Source organism: Camelus ferus, chromosome 4 (genome assembly GCF_009834535.1).
Source record: "Camelus ferus isolate YT-003-E chromosome 4, BCGSAC_Cfer_1.0, whole genome shotgun sequence".
NCBI lineage: Eukaryota > Metazoa > Chordata > Mammalia > Artiodactyla > Camelidae > Camelus > Camelus ferus.
Window position 1 is genome coordinate 69112269 of NC_045699.1, and position 15367 is coordinate 69127635.

Here is a 15367-nt window from a genome sequence, read left to right on the forward strand (position 1 = left end):
TGAAAATAAGGTAGTTCTCTGGCATAACCACAATACCATAATCACACCTTAAAAATGATCAACAGCTCTCTAATATCTGCTGGGATTCTGAAAAGAAGCTTCTCTCAGCCAACTGGAAATGGACTCCAGTTCCACCTAAAAGGAGGATAGATGTCTGAATCTTTCCCTTACCGATTCTAGACACAAGCTGATATGATTACCTCCAATGCTGGCAGATAAGTGTTTGGTTTAAACAGCTTTATAAAGGTATGATTTGTATGCCAAAGAATGCACTCACTTTAACCATTTGTTTTTAATCACTTTACAGAAGTGTGTACCTGTTACCACAATATCGTTCGAGTATTTCCATCACCCCCAGAAGCCCTCTTGTGCTCAATTGTAGTGAATCCCCCAGCCCCCAGGTCATCACTAATTTACTTTCTCTCAAGATTTGCCTTTACTGGACATTTCCAGAAGATGGAACCATCCAATATATGGTCTTTTGTGGTTGGCTTCTTTACACAGAATAATGTTTTTGAGATACATCCATTTTATGGCATGTATCGGTATTTTATTTCTCTGTTGCTGAACAGCATTCTGCAATAAGTTTTACCTTTTCTCTTTTGAATACCACTATGGACTCCCAGGTTTTTTTGTTTGATATTTACAATCAGTTACAATCAGTTTTCTGATGCTCATTTGGTCACATATTTGACAAGCAGGAGAACCTTTGAGCTGTCTCCTGGGTCTTTAAGACACCCCCCTGACCCCAAATCATTCTTTGAGCACGTCCTTTCTAGCATAACAACTCCCAGGAAGCTCAGAATCCCAGAGACAGAGCTGGGAAGGCCCTCAGGGGAATCCTGGCCCATTTATTTCTGTGGCGGACAGTGGACTATTAGAATCACAGCCCCAACAATCATGCCTCTTGGAATCCATGTCCTTGTATAGTTCTGTCCCATGTCAGCTCTGACCTTGGCCATGTGACCTGCTTTGGTCAGTGGGACAAGAGTGATGTGATGCAAGCAGAGGCTTGGTGAGCCCTGGTGCACTGGGACTTGCCCTCTTGCAGAGTGTTTGTAGCCATGAAAACCTTGGCTACTCTGCTGGGGAAGCCACGTGGAGGAGAATGTGGCACCCTGGCCAGCAGCCCCACCTAAGTGCCAGATTTGAGGGAGGCCCCTTGGACTGTACAGGCCCAGTCAAGTCACCAGCTGCATGAGTGACCCAGCTGAATTGAGCTCTGCCAAGTGGCAGATCTTGAACAATAAAATTGTGATGGTCTAGGGTGGGGGTATAATTAACTCAGAGGCAGAATGTGTGCCTGGTGTGCACGAGGTCCTGGGTTCAATTCCCAGCACCTCCGTTAAGGGAAGATAGATAGATAGATAGATAGATAGATAGATAGATAGATAGATAGATAGATAGATAGGTAAAATTTTAAAAAATGGTGATGGTCTTAAGGCACTAGGCTTTGGGCTGGCTTGTTACACAGCAGTGGGTAACTGATTCCAGCCCCCTTGTTGATGAGAGGGAAATTGAGAGGGGAGGATGACCTCCCCAGTGCATACAGTAGTTTCTGGCAGCCCCAGGATGAACATTCATGTCTCCTGAGTCCTGCCCAACGCTCTATCCATGCCCGATGTCCTTCACCTTGGAGTTGTTTGAGTTTACATTGGGCCACAAACAGCTGTAGGGCTTCTGCCCCATCACCCACGAGGCTGATTCTCATGCAGCGTGAAGCGGGGTGGGTTGTGGAGGATAAGATCCATGGTGTTATCTCTGGCCCACGATGTGGTTCACATCAATTGCTCAGTAAACAGTCCTTTCAATCACAATAGAAATGGCTCCCAGGGTGCACAGACAAATGCAACAGGACAGTCGAAGAAGGATCATTCGTTTGTATTTCCTGTGCACCTACTGTGTGCCAAGCACTGTGCCAGATGCCGCACAGGCAGCGGCAGAGTGCCCTGGCGCCGGCTCCCACCCCATCTGCTGACTGCATCTCTCCCTAACTGCTTGTTCAGAACCACCATGGTGGTGGCTAGAAAGTGGCCACAAAAGAGTATTTACACCATGGCAGTCAGCACATGCCACAAACCACAGGCACTTGCGGCCCACGGGATTGAGCCAATGTGTCTCGAAGACTTGGCCCCATGATGTTTGGAACTCTAGGCCCTGACTTCCAGAAGCTTCTATTCTGACACACAGACCATGAGTGGCTCCTCTCAGAGGTTTTGAAGCCAAAACTGTCACTCCTACTTTGAGATCGTCTGTCTTTCTTACTGGCATCTTTGGGATCCAGGAGCAACATGACCCCCATGGGAATGGGAGATTCTCCAAGGCAGCGTCCTTCCTCCTCCCCACCTTTCTCTCTTCATCACTGACACATACACATGGTCTGGCACCACTGAGGCACTCAAATAGTCCCTGAAGTGAATGAATGAACCTCTAATCTAGGGGGTGGCAGCTGACACATTTCGGGGAACCACCCCTAGAGAAGGGAAGAGTTTCCTCAGGACTCTGAGCACAAGCCTGTGTGGCTGGGGTGTGGTGCACAGACTTAGACTTCGTGCCTCTAATCTGGGGGCCGCCCTGTCTGTGAACTCCCTGCCAGAGGAGAGGTCAAAGTGAAAGGCCGGCCCTGCCTGGGACAGCTGGGGCTTGTCTGAGGACTCCTCCTGGACAGTGGGAGGAGGCAGCCTGCAGTTTGGTTGATGGGATGCAGGGTGGTTCAGAAGGTGGTCCTGCCTATCAGGTAGACCTGGATTCAACCCTGACTCTGCCACACACTGGCCAGGTGACAGTCAGGCTCTGAGGTGGGACACCCAGAGCCTTACTGTCCTCAGCTACAAAGTGGGCACATTAAGAGCTGCCTCGCAGCCTGTAGTGGAGATAACACGAGTGACTAAGGATGGAGCACATCCCAGGATGCTGAGTGATACCAGGTGCATCACTGGTCCACCCGTCAGCTCACGGAGGAGACGAGTGGCTCTTGCAGCCTCCCAGGGGTCTCCTCACAGCATTCATGCCTGCACCACCCAGCTCCTCGTCTACACGGCAGGTCTGAACTGTCATCTTTGCCATCTTGTGGGACCCTGCAATGGCACATCTCCATCGGAAAAGCATCTACGCGTACACCAAAGGTATGCACTAAGATGTTCCTAGCAGCCCTATTCCTAAAACCCCAGACCTGGAAACATCCCAATATCTATCAAAAGTTGAATGGAAAATAAACTATGATGTGTTTACACCATGGAATACTAACAGCAAGAGTGAATTACAACTAGAGGCCACAGCATGGTCAAAAATTTCACAAACATAATGCTAGTGAAAGGAGACACACGCAAAAAGTACATACAGTAGGATTCTGCTTACAGGAAGTATGCAGATCAGACCAACCTAACGTATAGTGTTAGAAGCTGGGATGGTGGTCATCTTAGCCTAGAGGGGGTGTCAGGAGCTTCTGGGGCTCTGGGTCTTGATCTGGGGTGCTGCTTACACAGGCTTGTTTAGTTTGTGAAGCTTCATCAAGCTATACACATTTGATTTCTGGATTTTCCTGTATGAATGTTATATTTGAATTTGTTGCAAAAGCAAAAGCAAACCAAATAACTAAACCATCTTTCAAGCTCCCCTCTGTACTCACCAGTAGTGGGCCCTCAAAGTTTTGGGAGGCCAGGCCCCTGCCGATCCCCACACTCCCAGCACCTTACCCCTGCCTCTTTCTTGCCCATTTCATCCTGTGCTGTTTCATCCCTCTGCCAGGGCAACCGCACCCCAGATAACTCCTTCTCATTTTGCAGTTCCTCACCCTCATCACTTTTTACAGAACATTTCCCCCTGAGGTGAGAGGACTCTGGAGTCAGATAGGCCTGGATTTCAAGGGCTTGGCCTCTCAGGCCGATTTGCTCATCTGTGAAATGGCTTCTAACCAGGGATGGCTGCTCCGTCCCAGGTGACTATTCTGGGAAACTCACAGCCCACTCCTCACACATCCTGCCTGTCAGAGGCTAATAATGGCAGTGCCTGAGGTAGCTGAGGGCAGGTGACAGGGAAGTGGGGCCAGTTGACCCAGACAAGCCCAGGTTGGACTGGGTGGGTAGCTGTGTACAGTTGTGGGGGGGCTGGGACCTCCTGGCTTGCTAGTGGGTTTTGAGCCACCATCATCCCCCCAGCCCTTTCAGCCCAGCCCATGGTACTGACTCCAGCTGCCTGGCAGACTCACAGAGTGAGCCACTCTGGTCAGTGGAATTCTCTGCTGTATTCTCACTTCTCATAAGCACTTTTGCTGTCTATCAGGTGTTTGTTCTAGCATCGGTCTGGGCCCATCTTCAATACATAACAGGCTCTGTCCTTCATGTTGCCCGGGTCTTCTCCAGTTGTGGCTGGAACCACTGATCTCAGAACCCCAGAAGACATAAGAATGTAGACTCCCAGGCTCCAACTCAGATCTACTGGATCAACTTGGGCCCCATTTTCTACAAGCTGATTGTAGTGCTGCGTGAAGTCCTCGAAAAGTTGTTCAACGGAGAGACAGACAAGGAACCAATCACAGTCCAGTGAGGTCAGCACTGAAGTAGGAGAGGAGATGCAACTGTGAGAGCCCAGGGGAGGCCCCCCTCCTGGCCATGGAAACCTCTCAGGGAGAACAGACACCTGAGACAGACTTGGCCAAGCAAAGCAGGGCAGAGAGGTGATGCATTCCAGGCAGCCAGAACAGCATGTGCAAAGGCTAGGATACAAGTGGGGCCAGGACACTTTACCTGGACTGTAAGTACTGAAGTCTAGCCAGAGAGACAGTGGCAGTGGGAAAAAGGGGCGTGGGTGGTAAGGTGTGGCTGTTTACACAAGGCCTTGTAGGACACTGAGAGGAATGTTTTGGGAAAACTGAGGTGTAGGCGGAAAACCAGCCTCTCATTTAAAATGCTCCCAAGATGATTCATTAAGCAGTATAAATATGACTGAATCAATAAACGTGCTAATTGAATGAAATGAGTGACAGAGTCTTTCTTAATTTCAATTAAGCTTCCACTCTTAGCACCAGTTAAGCTTCCATTCCATAAAGCATTTGGGGCGCCAACTGTGCGCTTCGCCCCGAAGAAAGGTGGTCCGTTTTGAGACTTGCTCTGTTGCCGGTCAGCAAAGGGAAAAGGAAAACAAGTCCCTTCTGGGTCTCTGCCCTCAGTTTACTCATAACTGAAAGTGGGTTCAGACCCTATCATGCCGAGGCCGCCTCCCCGCTTCGAGGACGAGCTCTAATGGGCGCCCAGGTCCCGCAGACCCCCGACGGGCTCCCGGTACCGAGGAAGCCTGCACTCGGCTCAGGTCTCCGCCAAACCAAAGCTCCCACCAAAGTTCAACACGCCCCCGAAGCTAACATCTGATTGGCCTGCCCTGCCCACACCGCGAGCCGGTCTCACCTTCTGATTGGCTATTCTGCTCTCTGTTGTGTGCTAAACCCCTCCTCTTCTCTGATTGGCCAGACATCTACCTGCGCTCACCCCAGATTGGGCACCGGCTTGGCCGGCTCGCAGGCTCCGAGGGGCCCTGCTTTCCAATTCGACGCACGGGCCAGCCCCACGGCTTGCACGCTGAATGGCTGCGTCTCTACCTGTATCGGCCTCCGATTGGGTGCGTGGCGTCTCCCTGGCGTGATAGGTCAGGGCCACCGCCCCCCTGGCTCCCCATTGGCTGCTCGGCGAAGCCCGGTCTCCGGGTAAGATGGCAGCGGACGGACAGTGCTCGCTCCCCGCTTCATGGCGGCCGGTGACCCTCACCCACGTCGAATATCCTGCAGGTAAAAGGTGACCCCAGCCCCGAGGACGCCTTCCTGGGGCCAGCCTGTCAGCCTCGGGCCCTCCGGCCGGCGCAAGCCCGCGGAGGGGGCGCCGCGGGACCGGGGTGGGAACTGTCAAATAGTGAGCCATGGAGGGGTTCGGCCGGCGCGCGCGCCGCGCAGGCGCAGTGGTGCGGCGATGAGCTGGGCGAAATCGTTGAGCGGTTCGCTCGCGTACTCTGCGGCTGCGCGACCCGGGAGCCCCGCCGGGTCCAGGGGCTCGGGTGGATTGTAATGGGGTGAGGGTCTGTGTGAAGCGGGAAAGGATCACTAGCCTGGACCTGAGCCTTTCTTGCCGGCCTTCCTGGAGCCAGAGAGGCCAGACTCTATCCCAGGCATGTAGGGAGTGCCTGTTTCCTTCGAACAGTGCTTCTGGGCTGTCTGTGAGAAAGAGATCCCCATTGCTAGGAGTGTGCAAATCGAGGCCAGGCAGCCCCCGGGATGTTGACTTCTGGAGCTTCCCATCAGACACATTCGTAGAAGCGCAGGGTTTTCCATCTGGGAGTTCCTGTAGTGACCTTTCTGGAGGCGGTCTAGTAGAGTGGTGCAGAGCTTGGGCCTTGGGGTCAGAGTTCAGGCTGAGGCCTTGTGCAAGTGACTTCACCTCTCTGTGCCTCTCTAAAGTGGAACTAATCACAGTGCCTCCCTTCTAGTGGTGGTGTGAGAATCGAAAACAGGAGGTGTGAGAAATGCTGAGTGCAGTGCCTGGCATACAGTAAGCATTCAATAAATAACTGCAGTTAACAAGATCCCACCTTCCCAGGACCCTCTCAAGCTCACCCTGCCATCTCTGGGTAAGATGGTTGGGTGTTGGGTGAGGCTGGGGGCCCCCTCATTGAGCTCTGGTTGCTCCTGGAAGGGTCTGCTCATGCTGCTCTTATAGGCAGAGATGTGAGAACCTGGCTCTACTGAGGGCCCCAGGGCTGGATGCCAGGGAACTTTGACCCTAGGTGTTGTGGGTTATACTGGGGAAGGGGTGGCCTTACCGTCTGCCTGCCTGCCTGCCCGCCCACCATTCACTGTCTTTCAGCTGATATCCACTGAGCGCCTCCTGAATGCTAGGCCCTGGGCTTACTCTGTATTTAGAATGGTGAACAGGCCGATAATCTCTGGGACTCTCGGACTGTGAAAAACTCGACTTTACAGGAGAGAAACCAAGGCCTGGGTGGGGGAAGGGACTTGCCTAAGGCCTCAGCACCTTCATGATTTCCCCTCCCTGGCCTGGGAGTAGCTTCTCGGGTTCTCATGGCGAGGAGAAGGAATCTGGCAGATGTGAGCAGCATGACTCAGGCTGTGATGAGGGACCCTTTGCAGGGACTGTGGGTACCTGGAGGAGAGACCTGGCTCAGCCTGGGGGCCTCCCCTGAGGTCTAGTCGTGTGCTAACTCTTCTGTGAATCCCTGCACATTTCCTCTGCACGCTTCATCACACTGACCCTTGCTTCCTTCATCCATTCTCCAATCATTTAACATAATTTTTGAGCCCAGTTAAGTGCCAGGCACTGTGCTGGACTTGAGGGATTGAGTGGAGTGTAGAGATCCTATCCCTGCACTCATGGAGCCTCCCATGGAAAGGGTGAGACAGACACTGGCCACTGGCCGGATATCTGCATTTACGAGTGGTGTCAAGAATGGTGCCCCGGTTATAGATTCTGAGAGCTGGGCAATGGCAGGAATGTGTCTTTTTTTTTTTTTTTCCCCCGCTGTGATGGGTACTTAATTTATGTTGCGTTAACCTAGACAGCATCCCGGGTGGGGGAAACAGTGTGTGCAAAGGTCCAGAAGTAGGACAGAGCACAGTGCTTTCAGCGAACTAGACTTTGCTCCCTGGAACTGGAGCAGAGGGTGGGAGGGAAGCAGGGCCAGGACTGCAGGGCCTGATGAGCAGGGCTGAGGTGGGACTTATCCAGAGGGGCTTCGATCAGAGAAATGGTGAAGCCAGAGTGGCCAACAGCATCTGCAGGAAGTCCCAAGGGTAGTGCCTTGCAGTGGGATAGGCCATGGAAATGGCCAAAGGTTTAGGGGTACCAGCTACTTCCTGTCCTCATGACCCAGTGCTCTGGGCATCAGCTGGGCAGCTGAGAGACCCAGAATCTCTGGGTTGGAAGGAGCTATTGTCTGGATGAGGAGACAGAGACCCAGAAAAGGGAAGGGCCTCACCCAGTGTCATCCAGCGGGCTTATGGCTGCACCCACACTTGGACCTGTGTTGCTGGCCTGCTCTCCCAGGCCAGTTCAGTCAGCCCTACCCTGGGTAGGTGTGAGTGTGAGTGAGGCCAGGTGTGTGCCCATTTCTTCAGCCTGGAACCTAGGCTCAGTCCTGTGTGGGCACTTTCCTGCTGCCAGGCTCATGGTGGCACCATTTCCCACGCTGGGTTCTCCCAACATGGTAGTATCTTGGGTGTCAGGGACTGAGCTGGGTGTGTCACAGGCCTGGTCACACCAAAGCTCCCACAACTATAGGAGGTGGGTAGTAAGATTTCCATTTCATGGGTGAGAGAGCTGAGTCTAAGGGAGGTAAAGTCCTTGCCTGAGGTCATGTAGCCAGCAAGTGCTGACACAGGAACTGAACCATGCCCTCTGACCTAAGTGGCCACATAACTGCCCTGTCTCAGATGACGAGGGCGGCCTTTGGATTCTGCCCTTGAGCAAGGGGGTAAGTGGCTCTCGTCTGTTGGCTTCAGGGTCCTCACCTCTCAAAGGGGCTCGTGGTCCTCACACTGTCTCCCTCCCGGGCCTGTTGGTGGATAAAAAGCAGATATTCAATAGGTAGCTAATTTTTTGCCAGTAGGGGGATGGTGAGAAGCTGTTACTGCAACAGGTGGCCATAGTGGGCAGTGCAACCTTCTCTTTGCCCCTGGCCTTGGTCCCTGTCAGGGTTTGCAGTGTAGGTCCATGTTTCTATGATGTCCAGAGAATACCAGGTTCCACCGGAGCCCTAGGGCTTAGCTGGGGCAGCCTCAGCGCAGCACTGCGTTCCGGAGACACCTGTGTCCCTCTGGGCTGTCTCCTGGTACAGACCAAGGATGGTTTAGATTTCTGCTTAGCGGAGTGATGGGTATAGTACCTGGACCAGGCCAGAGACCTGGATTTTAGTCAGATCCCACCTCATTCTGGCTGTGTGACTTTGAACAAGTCATGCTACCCCTATGCGACTCAGTCTTTTCATCTATAGAATGGGGACAGTCAAGGCACCTGCTTTAACCTCACGATCTGTGAACTTGAGGGCTCAGTAAACAGACCCAGACACGCTGTGCCCATACCTGAGGTGGAGTGGTCAGCTGGTGCACTGAGGCATCCACAGCTGCCTGGTCCTGCATTCTGGGCCCAGCTGGGACAGCCTCTCTGACTCAGGTCCTGCTTGCCTTGCTGGGGGCCGGGCCCTCTTCGATGGCCATGCTCTGTCTTCATCCTGTGCTCCTTATCTTGCCCAGGTGATCTCTCTGGCCACCTCCTTGCCTACCTGAGCCTCAGTCCCATATTTATCATTGTTGGTTTTGTGACCCTCATCATATTCAAGAGGGAGCTGCACACGGTGAGTGAGTCTGTCTGCCGCCCCCCGGCCCCGCTGCTCCCCAGCGCTCCCACCCCAGGGAGGAGGGGCCACCCCAGTCCATCCCAGGGGCTTTGCATTCCCTCCCATGCCTCCACCCTTCTTGAGGTGTGTGGAGCCTCCTGGCTGGTTCCAGGTTGTTCTCTAGTTGGGCTGGGAGATTTAGTCAGAGGCCACGGTCTTTGGGCTGGGTGGTGACCAGAAGACATACAGCGGCCCTGCTGACCACACATCTCCCTGGCAGATCTCGTTCCTCGGGGGCCTGGCACTGAATGAGGGGGTCAACTGGCTGATCAAACACGTCATCCAGGAGCCACGGCCCTGTGGAGGTAGGGCCCAGGCTGTGGCCATCTGAGGGGGTCCCCCAGGTGGGGGCATTGCTGGGAGGCCTGCCTCTTCCCATCATGCTCTGCTCTCTCTCTCCTAGGCCCCCACATGGGAGTGGGCACCAAATACGGGATGCCCTCCAGCCATTCCCAGTTTATGTGGTTCTTCTCCGTCTATTCCTTCCTTTTCCTGTATTTAAGGTGAGCTTCTGCCCTAGCTGGGGTGTCCCTGAACTGGCCCAGGCTGGGCTCTGCCAGGGACTCACTGCTAGCCCTTTGGATACCCCTTGGAGCCTGGCCTCTCCTGGGGGTGGGAGGAGCTGTAGACAAGGCAGAAGATGCCTAGGGAGCATGTGGATGGGGCCGGGGCTTCTGGGAGGCCTTGGCTCCGGGCTGTGGACTGAGGCCATCTGACAGGCTTGTTTTCCCAGAATGCACCAAACGAACAACGCCAGATTCCTGGACTTGCTCTGGAGGCACGTGCTCTCCCTGGGGCTCCTCACAATGGCCTTTCTAGTCTCCTACAGCAGGTACAGAGGGGAGGAGAGCCCCCGCTCCACACCTGGCCCACTGGGGTCTTGCTGGATTCTTGGTCCCTAGTGGCCCCCACTATGGACCCAAGTCCCGGACTCTGTAGGGCAAGGCTGAGAAGGGGGTCCCTGTTGTCTCATTTTAAAGGGACAGGGCTCCAGCTGCCCCTTCCAGCCCAGTCCTTGCTCTCTCCTCTTGGCTGGGCCCATGGTTCCGGGGACACCTATACATCAGCCATCTGTTCCCAGTGTCCTGGAGGAGCCCCTTGCAGACAAATTCTGAGTTCAAGGGCTAGACAGAAAGGCAAATCTCAGCCGAGCCATCCTTTCACTTATAGAGTTAGGGGAGCAGTTGTTGGGGTCCAAATCCCCACCTCCTTGTGAAAGTAGATCTGAGTCCGTGTGGTCGCATGAGTCTGTCCTGTCTGTGTATGTCTCCCCATGTGCATGCATTTGGGTGGGTGGGGGGGATTGTGCAGGCCTGTCTCTGGCTGGCTCTCATGAACTTCCCTGTCTTTGGCCCAGGGTCTACCTGCTGTATCACACCTGGAGCCAGGTCCTCTATGGGGGCGTTGCTGGAGGCCTCATGGCCATTGCCTGGTTCGTCTTCACCCAGGAGGTCCTCACCCCACTGTTTCCTAGGATAGCAGCCTGGTAACTGTCTCCTGCCCCTGTTGCTGTCCCCGCTCCCCCCACATTCCCAGACATCATGGCTCCTATCCCCTCTTGCAGAAGGGGCCATCAGTGGGAGGACCCATGCGCCCTGACCCTGTCTCCCTGGGAGGCCCTAGTGCCCAGGCCTCTGGTGGGCATAAGGCTGCCGGCCCCGCTTGCCTGGCTTCCACCTCCCCCAGGGGTTTCCTCAGCCCAGAAACCAAGGTACTGGCCTCGGTCCTTGCCTAGCCTCTGAGGGACTTAGAAAGCAGTCCGAGTCCTTCTGGGCTGTGTATACCGTGGGGCAGTATCCCTGCCTGAGTGTCACATGGGTGACATGTCTGGGTCTCTCAGTGGCCCTGGGGTCACAGGCCAGGCAAAGACTGAGTGCTCAGAGGAGGGAGCACCCCTGGCCCAGGCACTGGTTGGGGCACAGACTCATGCCCTGATACGGTCCTGACTTTCTGGGTGTCTGTCTCCCCAGGCCTGTCTCTGAGTTCTTCCTAATCCGCGACACGAGCCTCATTCCCAACGTACTCTGGTTTGAGTACACAGTAACCCGGGCAGAAGCCAGGTGAGTCCAGGGGACAGCAGTTACTGGGTAGCCCTAGGGAAGCTCTGCCCCCATTTTTGCAAGGCTCCCCAAGGGCCAGGCACTTGTCTAAGCACTTTTCTTATACCATCTCATGAAATCCTCCCCTGGACCCCATCTTACAGATGAGAAAACTGGGGCTCAGAGAGGAGAGGAGTCACTTGACCAAGGACTTGCAGATTGTGGGTGTGGGAGCTGGGCTGGAACCCCAGGCTGTTTTGGCCCAGAGCCATGCTTCAGAACCGGAGAACGGGGCAGCCAAGGTTCCCAGGGTGCCTGTGTGTGGACCCTGCCTTGGGACTGCTTAGTCCAGACACTTCCTTATGGGGGGTGATCCTAGGGGCAGTGAGGGGCGCCCGTGGTTGCACAGCAAGTCAGGGTGAATCTAGCTTTGGAGCCTTCTGACTCAACTCTCCTCTCCACTCACCCCAAATCCTGGGTGGGGTGCCAGCTGGGGTGGGGAAGGCCTGGCTTCTCCCCAGGTTCAGAGGGGAGCTGAGGTGAGGTTGGGCTTCAGGTAAGCCTGGGAGGCTTCCTGAGGAATACTGGGCTCCTGGTGAGAGGGAACATGGGACGGGGTAGGGAGTCGCAGCAGCCAGAAAATGTGCCAGTACATCATGGTTCAAATTATCTTAATGAACTTAAGGCTAAAGCCCTGGATCCGTGAGGAAAGGGGATTTGAGGGGGTTAGGGCAGGCAATCCCATTATTGGCGGAAGGCCCCAGCTGGCCCAGGCTCTCCACCTAGCTCCCAGAGTGGCCCTGCCCTGCCTGCCCCATACCTCCAGGTACTGCCCTGCCCAGCTGGTTACCACATGCCTTCTTTACCAAAATTTCCAGGCATACCTGGTCTGTGCCAGGCTGTGTGCTGGGGGTGGGCACAGAGTGAAGGCAGTGGCTGGCAGAGGGAGACATGAGGAATGAGGCATCTACTTGTGTGATCAGCACCTTGGGCTTGAGAGCTTGTGACAGGAATGTGATGTTGGGGTGGGGTGGTTGGGCCAGGTGACAGGTGAGGTAAACCTGACTGGGACGGGAGCAGGCCTGGTGAAGTTGGGGTTTGGCAGGTAGTGCCCTCAGCATAGGGAAAAGTGTGTGCAAAGCTTCTGAGGTAGGACAAAGCTTGGTGAGTCCACCAAACAGAGGCAGGTGTGGCTGGAGCCCAGGGAACAAGGAGGCCAGCCCTGGGATGAGGCTGGGGGCGTCACACAGGATCTGTGGGTGCAGTTAGGTTTCTGAATTTCAGCTGGGACTCTAGACGAGCCCCAACCTCCTTTCTGAGCCTCAGCCAAGCTCTCCAGGAAGTGGGACTATCCCTGCTTCCCTCAGGTTCCTGATCTCATTGTGGATGTAGCCCCACCCCCAAATCAGGTACTCAGATCCAATCTCTAACCTCCATCAATAGTTCTCCAACCTTTGCTTACATACATCCCAGACGGAGAAGTCACTGTCTTCTGATCTGCTTGGGTTGATAGCACAACTGCTGGCTTATCCATGAGTGGGGAACTCCCCGTGCTTATTGGAATCCAGCCAGGTCCGTCTCACCTCTCTTCTGTCATCCTGGCCGCCACCCCTGCCCAGGCCTCCTGGCTCTGCACCTGGACTCCAGAGCTGAGGCACTTGCAATACAGGCTCAGCCAGAGATGTTGCCCCTCTCTGTGGCCCAAGTCCCAGGTCCCAGGGCAGGAGCTCTGATTGTCCCAGCTCAAGCCAAACACTAGGGCTACCGGGGTGGGATGGGGTGGACATTCATTGATTTTGATGGGACTGTGGGTAGGGAGGGGACAGCTGAGGGGGTGGGTCACTGAATACCAGGAGTCCCCTCATCTGACACCCACCCCCATTTTGCAGGAACAGACAACGCAAGCTGGGGACCAAATTGCAGTGACCGGTGAGTGTGGCCGGGTCCAACCTCCAGATCTGGCCTGCACGATGCGACTTGCAGGATGGATGGAATGACAGACAGAGGGACAAGGCAGAGACCTCTACAGATCCAAGTCACCAAGTGGAGCCTTTTTTTTTTCTTATTTTAATTTTAATGAACAAGGTGGACCAAAGGGCTGAGCCAGCCCCTCAACCAGGACCCTGAAGGGCCTGCTGCCAGGGGACCTCACGGCCTGAGACTCTCGCTGCGCTGCCAGCTCCCGGTCGGGCGGAAAGTGCCCTTGGCTTGGGCACCAGGGTGTGGGGTAGAGAAGGAGGGCTTGCACCCCTGGGTCCCAGGGCCAGGAAATCCAGGTGGCGTGAAAAATACAAACTATTTATTTTTTGGTTTTGTCAAAAGCAAGCGGGATTTTGGAGATGGGGCCGGAAGAGCCTGCTCTGCGGTGGCTGCCCTATGTACGGAGGGGCCCAGGTCAGCTTCCCAGGCCCTTGGTCCGGGCCCCAGGGGGCAGATCCTCTCTCCCTGGGCCCAAGAGGTGGCCTGGGGGCCCCGGAGGAGGGAGCACGCCACACCCTCCCTGCCGCCAATGCCATTCCAGAACCTCGTTCAGTGTTTCCTGTGTGGGGGCCGGGCCCAGAGAGCGCGCGCATCTGGCGGCTGCTGTTGTGTTCTGTCCGCATTGACCCTGCACCACAAGGGCTTTCTCTGGTCCCCTGTCCCCAAGACAGTGGTCCCTTTCTGACAAAAGAGCCTGCACATGTGGGTGAGCAAACCCAAGCTGTTTACAGCTCTTTTCTGTCCTGCCATCTGGTAGCGGTTCGCCTTCATCTCCACCTGAACAAAATGCAGAGGAACCAGGAGCCAGTGAGAGGAGGGGGCCCGTGGGTGCCTGCTGGCCCGGCCCCTCCCTCTCCTCTGTGCTCTGAACATTCATTGTCCTTCCCTGCCTGGCTCCGAGCTGCTGGGAACCTGCTCGAGTCGCCCTGAGCCTGTGTTGGGTGTGGGGGCTTACAGAGCCCCACTGCCCAGCTCGGAGGATGGCTCCTCCCAGTCTCAAAGTCGCTTTGAAATGGAGTTTCAAATGGAGTGGAGAAGAGATGCTTCCAGACTCGGAAGCTTCTAGAACTGAACCAGGCTGCTTGGGACCTGTGTTCGAATCCCCCCTCACCCCACCCTGCCTTTTCTTTGTGGAGGTTCCTAATCTGCTGCTGAAGCACAATATTTTGGTGCTTTCTTTTCTCATTTGTTAAAGACAGTGTCCAAAGCCATTCCAGATGCCAGGACCAGGGGCCTATTTCTGGGGAAGGTTGGTCAGTGTCCACATTTTCCTTTCCTTCCCTTCTTATTTTTGTTTTTTACTTTTGGCCTGAGACAAGCCAAGTGTGAGGTGGTTTGACATAAGAAAAATCAAATTGTTTACTATTGTTTTAAAATAAAATCTTGAACTCTGGCAGCTTGAGCACGTTGACTGAGCTCGTGAGAGGAGGCTGGGGCGCAGCTGTGGGGACACATGACCCTGAGGGGCAAGGATATGGCGAAGACTAGAAAATCACTCAGTATCTCTGAGACATCTAGTCCCCTCCAGCCCCCAAAGCCAGGGTTTGAATGGCCTCTGTGATGTTTCCCAGAATGCAGCAGGAGAGAGGAACAGGGCTGTCTGGTGAGCCCTGGGCATCCCTGAGTCCTCGGTAAATCCATTGCTCTCACTTCAGGTTACCCCCACTCACACACATCCCCGGCTTGGGCTCTCAGAGAACTGCCCGGCACCCCACCTACGGGTCGCCTAACTCCTCCTTTTCCCTGTTTCAGTCAGTCACCAAGTCCCGCTCACTCCATCTCTTAAGCATCTTTGAAACAGCCACTTTCGCTGCCTCCCAGGCCAGTCTGGGTCCTGGCCCCTACTAGCCCCTGCCAGGAGGCAGCAAAGCTTCCTGGCAGGTTGCCCTCATCCTCACCCTAGTTAGGCCCCTTCAATCCATTCCTCAGCATCTTCCTAAAACATCCTCCTCAGT

General features: G+C 54.7%; 1 protein-coding gene across 2 annotated transcripts; it reads left to right on the forward strand.

Annotated features, from left to right (window-relative positions):
- Positions 1 to 5567: 5567 nt before the first annotated feature.
- DOLPP1 (dolichyldiphosphatase 1) lies at positions 5568 to 14814 on the forward strand. 2 transcript variants are annotated; one of them, XM_006181913.2, is made up of 8 exons: positions 5583 to 5779; positions 9251 to 9351; positions 9614 to 9698; positions 9797 to 9896; positions 10127 to 10225; positions 10751 to 10879; positions 11364 to 11453; positions 13322 to 14814. In XM_006181913.2, the coding sequence occupies exons 1-8, from the start codon at positions 5704 to 5706 to the stop codon at positions 13356 to 13358; spliced, it is 717 nt and encodes a 238-aa protein (XP_006181975.1). In that variant the 5' UTR covers positions 5583 to 5703; the 3' UTR covers positions 13359 to 14814. The 2 variants fall into 2 exon arrangements, with proteins under 2 accessions (XP_032334514.1, XP_006181975.1); XM_032478623.1 differs by lacking the exon at positions 10127 to 10225 and having other exon boundaries at positions 5568 to 5779.
- The last annotated feature ends 553 nt before the right edge of the window (positions 14815 to 15367 follow it).